Genomic DNA, 8,498 nt, shown 5'->3' with positions numbered 1-8,498 from the left:
TTTTTTAAAGGGATAGAATGTAAGGGATGTAGATACAAAAACATGGCAAATTTGGTCCCGTTTGTCTTGATTTGGGCAAATTTACACTTAGAAATGGGGGAGTTTTATGTCAATATTAAACAAGGGCTGTTCCTGGTTAGCCCAGCCTTGTACTGACACCTCAAAGTAACAGTAAACATGTCCATGAGGGAAAAACAAATAAACCAGTCATTACCATTCTTACATCACTGCATCAGGTAGGTAGTTATTTCATGAAGGGTCCTTTATCTTCACTCTTGGCAACTTCTACACTCTCATAGGAAAGCAAAAGGAGAAACTATATTTAGTTCTTAGTAAAATTCAAAGTTGGGAAACCTGCAATATTTTCATTGAAAGGCTAAGTTATGCCTAGATCTGACTGTAAGACATGTGCAAATACTAAATGAATGACAGGATTTAAAAGAAGAGGATTGTTATTATCAAAAGAGACAAGGCCAGTCTATTAAATGGCTGGAACATGAGCACCAGAACACCCAGTCTGACAGAGCACGGGCACAGTGCCACCACCCCAGAGAAAAGGGAGATGCAAACAGTTTCATAAATTTACAGTATAAAGAAAAAGGCCCAGATGAAGAAACATAGAACCAAGTGAAGACACTTCATTTACCTTCAAGTTGTGTGACTTTAGCTTTAGCCTGGACCCAGGCCTTTTCTGGAATATGGAATTTGTGGGTTTCCAGGTGTTTCTAAGCACATGAATTTAAATCCTTCATTGCTATATTCCTTAATGAATTGATGAGTTCTTTGTTAACTGGTACTTGGAAGAAACTGAATGAATAGAGAATAGCAGGGCAAGCAGGAAATAACTCCACAGAAGTGAGGTAAAGGCTGGCTAATTAAAGAATCATTGAACTTGTATGGTGTTGTACATGAAATGAGAAGGCATAAGGAGCAAGTCTTTTAACCTAAGGTTACACAATTCCTTGGCTCCCTCAGAAATTGACACACATAAAACTTATCACATAAATTGTTAAGGCATGAATGCACAAACTGTCAATCTCAAAAAGCACAAAACAAATCTGTCATTTATTAAGATGCATATTTATTCCATAGCCTAATTTAGTTGGGCTGTGGTCTATTAACTATTAAATAATCTAAGTACTCATCTTTAGATTAGTCCTTTCAATTCATATTCTTCCATGAGCTTGGCTACTGCATCTGTCTTCAGGGACCCAAATTATGCTCATCATAAAATATTCCAGACGACATTTTTTAAAAACTCTATAATATTCATAAAAGAAAACCCCTTACTCAAATATGTAGGCAATAGGTAATTAAGCAAAAGTTTCCAATATACAAAAGAATTGAGGGAAAACCCTACATGGCAAATTATTCTTTTAAGATTAAAAGAATCCATTTGGGAGAAAGGTACACAAATGTGACATGGGTTTATACTCAGGCTAGGCAGTGTTGCCAGACAGAAAGTTCTACAGGAGCGGAAACACTGGTGTATTAAGTTAGTGGCTAAAGTTTGGTTATGTTAATAAAAGGATCACTTGGAGAAGAAAAACTAGCAGCACTGTGTGTTATTTAAATCTCAATTGATATATAGTGTTCACTATGGAAAACCTTTCTAAAATTTCATTATAGAAAATAAGATAAAATATTAGTATAACACCGTGTTTAAAGATGTTTTGGAGTCCAAAATATTTAATTCGGTTTCAGACAGAGTAAACAGTAGAAGTAGGCAGTGACTAACTTTACCAAAATAAGTTTGTTTTTTTTCCTGGTTGGAGGTAGACATATTTAAAAGTATTAAAGAGCAAGTGGATCAAGTTGATAAGTAATAGTAGGCTTGCTAAGGCAACTTCAATAACAGATCAATCATACCTGACCTGGTATAAATATGCTTAAGATTTCTCTTAGATAAAAGTTAAAAAACAGAATGATCCAAACAAAAAATGTGGGTAAGACACTTAAATAAATGATGGGCAGTCCATTTAGATATTCTACATGCTGTAGGAGAATTACACATCTGCACGTAAGAACAAACAAGATTTTGGTCTCGTTTTTGAAACAAAAGAAAGGAAGACCAAGCCAAATCCTTTAGATAGACCCTACTCTGAGCAACAGATCTTCATTTATATAGTTAACATGTAGTGTCTTACACTTCCCACTTAGTTTTTAATTTATGACAAGACACTGTTCAATTTCAGACAAAAATATAGATATATATTTTTAAATCTTTTTTACAATAAATCAAGATGTAGGAGCTTACATGGAACACATTTTAGTTTATTTAGGTACTCATTCCAGCTCCCTCAGATGCAAATCACCTTGGTAACAGTGTGTACATAGTCTTCTCTTTGCTTTTTATAATTTCAAAGCAAAAAAATTCATTTGACTGTATGTAAGTCTGTGCAAATAATCCTTCAGAAGAAACACCCAAGATTCTGTTTGCAGAGGTCATTTTGTCTCTCAAAGTTGATTACGTGAGTTTGTTTTTCTTCAGATAAAGTGCTCCTGTCCAGCGGAACTCAAAGGCCTTCAAGCGTCCAAGAAGCTCAGTTCAGATAAGACATGGTCATACGAATTCCAGCTTCCCGTGCCCACTATACATGCCCCAGTGAACGAGGGAGAGGATCTTGTCGTTGCTGAGGTCTGCTTGTCTCATTTTGTCACAGGTCAGACAGCAGTTCTCATGCCCACTCACCGGCACCATGCATTCCAAGTCCAACTTTGCAACCTGCCCCTTTTTAGAATGGTGTCCGTGAAAGCTGTAGTGCAAACGGGAGAGCATCTGTTGCCGCTGATCCCGCAGTCTCTTGTTTTCACTTCGCAGCATCCTCAAGGCCAACATAATAAGCAACACTAAAATCAGCCCTCCAGCAATAGGAACAGCAATCACTGCTGCCCGGAACCACAACTCCTTGGAAGAAGTCAGCTCCTGCACTTTGGTGATGAGGTTTCTGCTACCATCGTGCTGATACCGGTTTCCTTGTCCTAAAGGAGCACAAGCAAAACTATGTTAACTCTTCCTGTACACATATATTCAAACTCACCTATCCATTTTAAACCAGGCACCCCAATACATAGCCTACAATTAAGTCAACCCTATTTAGGAAATAAATGTTGCAAAAACAATGCAAAAGATTACAAAAACATCTGTTTACAGACTCTCATTACAGAGTATTAGTGGTCTTTTAATGTCTTCCAACTTGAAAAAACAGGCAAAACCTATTATGTAGACAGACATCTAATGCTCAAGCAGACATAAAAGCTACTCAATAGAGATGCATCTGTGCATTCAGCCATTCTTCTCCCTCTGCTGTCTCTAATTAGATTAACAACAGAATCAATAGCAGACATACAAAGTCTTGGCTGTCACAAAACTGTATAGATCAGGCAAGCATTCTGGTTAGAAAGCGCTACCACCTACCTGAGGCCTCTCCTCTGGGAGAAGAGAGAACGTCATGCAGCCCTCTGTAATTGCACATATCTTCATGACAGCATTCCAGTGTGGGTGTGGCGGTGCCGGAGTGGTTTTGTGCCCGTTTGGTTTGGCAGATGTCTGCTGTGCTTGCGAGAGTGTCCAGGCAACCATGGGTGAGCGGGGAATTTGTGTTCTGAGGATCGAGAAGCTTAGAGAAGCAGGCACTCAGCTCCGACTTACACATATAGCCAGTCGCCACACAGTGGGCAGCATCACAGTAGCATCTGATTTCCCCTGGAAACAATGAGAAACTGCATCAGAGACCAGATAATGTGTCTGCTTAAGGGAATGCTAAATCCCAAGCTCAAAGGCACTTTTAGAATATTCAGCTGAGTGCTTACAACAGCAGCAGACCATGCAGACTGGGAAAGCCCTTTGTGTAAGCCTGTGCTTTCATTTCAACCCAGTTAAGTACAATTTTAGAAATGCATTCACCCCAGTAGCAGAGAATCAAAGTTCAATTTGGGTTTCTGTTAAGTTAGTAATTAAAAATAATACTTTTGTTTGAGAGGGAAAATAATAATCACAATAACTTCTCCTACAATAAGGTAAAATTACATCATTTACTCAATCATGACCATACAAAATGAAAATGCTAGGCTTTTTTATTTTGTCAGTATAAATATTTGATCGGAACTACTGAATTGTTTACTGCCTCGAGGGGCTGTGCCAAGATTTAAGAGCTTTAGCTAACACTTTATAAAGTTATTAACTAGAAACACAACAATCTAGAAACTGCTCCAGTCAGGAGGTTTTAAAACTATGAAACTGGGCAGCTATTTGCAACCTCTCTAGAAAAGGCAAACTTTGCCTATAAAGATCTTTTCATGCAGAGGAGCTTTTAGTATATTGTAAAACAGGAACTAGGCAGTTTACAATTAGTGGTTTGCTTGCCAAAGTCAATTTCTTTCAGCCCAAATGGAAAGTCATAAATCTGGGGGTGGAGGGGAGAATGTAAAAACTGCAAGGCTAACCTCTCCTCCCCCTAAACTCCCCCGTTTTACATGTAATTCAACATGGGATCTAAACGGGGAAACACAATCTGAAAATCCTCTGCTGGTTCAATGAAAAATCCTTAAGGAAACCTCAAATTTTCTACAGGAAGTGATTAAAGTTTCCTTTATAAAACTTACTTTGTGAGTTACTATTAACCTTTTGCTGCAGTGTAAGATCTGACGCTTTTAACATCAATTTCTAGTTGAATTAACCTGGGTCTCAGAGTTATCACTAGTATGATTTCCCACCCGGTGGACTCCAGTCATTGTCACATGCCACAGCTAAAGCTACTGTAAATTAAACTAATGCACACACCTCTCTCCAGCTTCCCAATCTGACGTTCTGTCTAGTTACTGAAACCGCCACTCTGAAACTAAACCCCTCTTCCTACCCTTTACTCCTCTCTGCGAATGCCTGAGTAAGGTGTCTCATTTAATTATCTGTCCAAATTCCAGGCCACCGTATGGCATGCTCAGTTTTCACCAGAGGCTGCTAATGCTTCAGTTCTAAAAAGTCTTGCCAACTCTATGTAGATCTCCGGCAAGCTAAGTTTAACGGTACAAAGCTGGAGGTCTTGCTGCTATTCTAAATTTCTGTATCTACACTCCCTATCCTGGGTCTGGGGCCCAAGACCCTTCTCCAGGAAGACCTTCAAGATAGGAACTTGCTTTGTAGAGGTTTTCTCCTCTTTCCAGCTTGATTTTTTTTTTTTTTTTTTTTTTTTTTTGCATAAAGCTCACTGGTATTATGTGATTGATGATAACTACATGTCCTCAGTCTGACAAACCCCATATAGAGATTTAAGGTTGAAATAAAACAGATTAAAAGTCTGTTTTGATCCTATTCACCCCAGACCTCATGCAGAAAGAAGAAAAAAAAAACTGAATGCAAGTGAAATGCTGCTTAAATGTTTATGAGAGCCTATTTAACATACTACATTTTCAATGACCTAAAACAGTCTAATAAAATTTTGACAGGTAACTAGAAAAGTTCTAACGACTTTTTAAAAAAGAAATTGGAGCCACATTTGAGCAAGTTGAATTAACTTTTGTATTACTGTATTGAAACTATATTTCTGTTTCATAAAGTTTCTTCCTGTGGCATACAAAAGGCCAGAGAGGCGACTGGTCTTTTGAAACAGTGAACAATGCTCTTTCTGTTCCCCCCCCTCACTTTTTACTGTATGTAGTGATTAAACAAAAATGTCTGCTTTAGTCAAGATGGCTACAGGAGAGACTGCAGGCTTCTTTTAAAGCTTTTGAAGTCAGCAGCAGTCAGAAATCTCTGATCCCCTAATTATATCATTATCAGGCACATAGTTTCGGTATCTGTGACTTCACGTCAGCCTCAGTCCCTCCCCGCGCTGCCCGCCTTTGATAGGACCGGGAGGCTCCCCTCTCGGGCTGAGAGGGCTGTTATTTAGGGTTAATTACACCCTTCCTTCCAAAATAAATAAATACTGTAGCACATCATCCTTGCTGGGCTGGCTTATCCTTTAACCTCATGCCTGCTACATGGCAATTAGAGAAAAGTGGAGGGTGCAAAGCTAAACAACACTTCCTATTTAAAAAAAAAAAAAAATGTATGTGTAGTTCCCGGCAGGGTAGGTGGGGTAACCTTGAGAACTAGATGGAGTTTGGGTTATTTCAAACTAAAAGGTGAAAGTCTGCAGGGGAGAAAAAATAAACTAAGCGCTGTTTTGTTATTGCTTTTCAGTAGCTTTTGTGCAATACGAAGTGAGTGGGAACTGGGACCACTGACAGAGCCTTCTCCTCCCAGCCACTAAGAAGAGCACGCCTGCACACTGCACACACACACACACACAGAACACACACCGGACACCTCGCTCCAGGAGGGAGGCTCGCACTCGCTGGTTCACAGAGACGCTCACTGGGAGACGGAAGGAACGCTCCTGAGCAGAGGCACATTCAAATACAAAGGCGGACTCAGAGAGAGAGGTACATATGCAAATCCAGACACACAACACACACATTCAAATACGAAGATATATTCAAACACAGAAACAGATTCAAAGAGAGCGACACACTCACTGAGAGACACGCGCCGGGCACGGCGCAGGGGGGAGAGGGGTCCGCGGTCCCTCCGGGCTCCCCCGCCCCGGGCAGGCGGGCAGGCGGCGCCCGAGCCCCTCACCCCCGGCCCGCTCCCGGCCGCAAACATTCTTAGGTTCAGACAGACAGACTGACTGACACCAACACCGTGACAACCGCTCGCCCCGGGGTCAGACCGCCCCTCCACGAGCCGGGCCCGGGACACCAACCCGATTCGGCTGCGAAGCCACCGCCGCGACTTCTAAGCAGCAGCGACTTGTCGTGACCTGCGGCCCCGGCGCGGGGGGGACGCCTCGCCCGCCGCCCACAAAGCCCGGCGGCCGGCTTCCACCCCCGGCTTCCACCCCCGGCTTCCACCCCCGGCTCCCATCCCCGGCTCCCATCCCCGGCTTCCACCCCCGGCTCCCATCCCCGGCTCCCATCCCCGGCTCCCATCCCCGGCTCCCACCCCGGGCTCGCAGGGCGGCCGCCCGCCCGGGACCCCGCGCCCTGCCCGCCGCGGACACCCACCTTTGGTGAGCAGCACGGCCATGGCGCAGAGTTCCAGCTGCAGCCAGATGAAGATGTAGCTGGAATGGCGATCCATTGACGCGCCCACGGCCGCGGAGCCACCCGCCGGTGCCGGAGCCGCGGGCAGCGGCAGCCTACGCCTCCCGGCGCGCGCCGCGCATGAGGGCAGCCCGGGGCGGGCGCCGTCAGCGGGGCGAGGGGGCCGGCGGCGCCCGGAGCATGGGAAGCGGCCGGACGGTGTGCCGAGGACCCGAGACGGCCGGCCGACGCCACGGACACCGGTTCCTTCCTGCGCTGGGGCCGCGCTCGGGGTTGAGCTCGGGGATCCTCTCCTTCCCGGCAGCTGGCTCCCGCTGCGCCCGCCTCCTCAGCCGCCGCCGCCGTAAATACCGCTCCGCCCGGGAGCCGGCCCGGCGCCGCCCCGCCCCCGGCCCGCGCCAGCGCTGTCCGATTGGCTGACGGGCTCAGGTCAATCATCCCACGCCCAGGGGGCGGGCCCAGACGCGGGCGGGGCAGACCTGCCTCCGGCTCCTCGCAGCGCCGGCGTCTGGCCCGGCCGCTCCCCGCCCCCGCGCCGTGTGTCCCGCGCTCCCTCTAGCGGAGGCCCGCCGGTCCCTGCCCTTCGCGAGTCGCGCGGGGCCGCTGTGTCCATCTCCGGACCCTCACAGCTCAGCCTGGAGCCAGCGCCCCCAGCCCGGGCCTTCTTTTCTGTTCCCCCTGAAACCCGCGAGGGGCCCGCGTGGCCGCCTCCCAAAGCCCTCCCCCGCCTCTGCGCTCTGGGAGCCCCAGGGACGCGGCGGCCCCCGGCGTGCGCTCCTGCCCGGAGCCGCGGGCTGGCGTGTGGCGGTGGAGCGGGAAGCAGAAAGGGGCCTGGAAGGAGGCTCGGGTTTGCTTTCAGCTCCCCTCCCTCCCCACACACACACTTTCCCCCCAGTGCATCCTCTAAGAGCCGCCTGCCCTGTGATCAATAAAGCCCAGACAGACAGACTGTTGATCAGTAGGAGACGCTGAGTTCTCCTGGGTAGACAGGGGACGAGTAGAGACACTTAACAAAAATTAGCAAATCCAAAAAGCACCCGGCGCCAGCGAGACGACACAGGCCCGGGCTGACGCGCAATTAACCACCCCCCTAACAAACGCAGGCAAACACTCGCCGACCTTGATCAATATCAGCCCCTCGGCGGTCTCCTTTCTGAATTGCTAATTCATTTATTAGGTCTTTGGGGCTGCCTGCCCCCAGTGTACCCAAAAGCGGTCCTAAATGGTTTTGCTGTTGTTTTTTAAATTTTTCGGAGGGAAGACTCGGCTTAAAAGTGTTATCTGAGGAAATGCTTTTACCCCTCGTTCTCAAAACTTGAGATTAACAAAAGTCAACCATTTGCAAAATTTCCTTTTAGGATTAACCGAGGTTGCCCTATCTGATAAAATGTCAAGGGGGGAGGAGATGG

The 8,498-nt window shown here is 46.1% G+C and overlaps 1 protein-coding gene across 1 annotated transcript; it reads right to left on the bottom strand.

Annotated features, from left to right (window-relative positions):
- Positions 1–2,189: 2,189 nt before the first annotated feature.
- On the bottom strand, positions 2,190–7,395 carry BAMBI (BMP and activin membrane bound inhibitor). The gene is made up of 3 exons (XM_036453365.2): positions 7,051–7,395; positions 3,419–3,706; positions 2,190–2,982 (listed from the first exon to the last, which is right to left on the bottom strand). The coding sequence occupies exons 1-3, from the start codon at positions 7,124–7,126 to the stop codon at positions 2,564–2,566; spliced, it is 783 nt and encodes a 260-aa protein (XP_036309258.1). The 5' UTR covers positions 7,127–7,395; the 3' UTR covers positions 2,190–2,563.
- Positions 7,396–8,498: the final 1,103 nt, after the last annotated feature.

This window comes from Pipistrellus kuhlii, unplaced genomic scaffold (assembly GCF_014108245.1).
Source record: "Pipistrellus kuhlii isolate mPipKuh1 unplaced genomic scaffold, mPipKuh1.p scaffold_m20_p_1, whole genome shotgun sequence".
In the NCBI taxonomy this organism is placed as follows: domain Eukaryota; kingdom Metazoa; phylum Chordata; class Mammalia; order Chiroptera; family Vespertilionidae; genus Pipistrellus; species Pipistrellus kuhlii.
The sequence above is the reverse complement of the archived record's forward strand: the minus strand, read 5'-3'. Positions and strand labels throughout refer to the sequence as shown.

Coding starts and splice junctions, on each gene's coding strand:
- BAMBI (XM_036453365.2), bottom strand. CDS start 7,126: ATGGATCGCCATTCCAGCTACATCTTCATCTGGCTGCAGCTGGAACTC. Junction 3,707..7,050: donor GGCCGTGCTGCTCACCAAAG/GTGGGTGTCCGC, acceptor CATTGTTTCCAG/GGGAAATCAGATGCTACTGT. Junction 2,983..3,418: donor TCCCAGAGGAGAGGCCTCAG/GTAGGTGGTAGC, acceptor GTGCTCCTTTAG/GACAAGGAAACCGGTATCAG.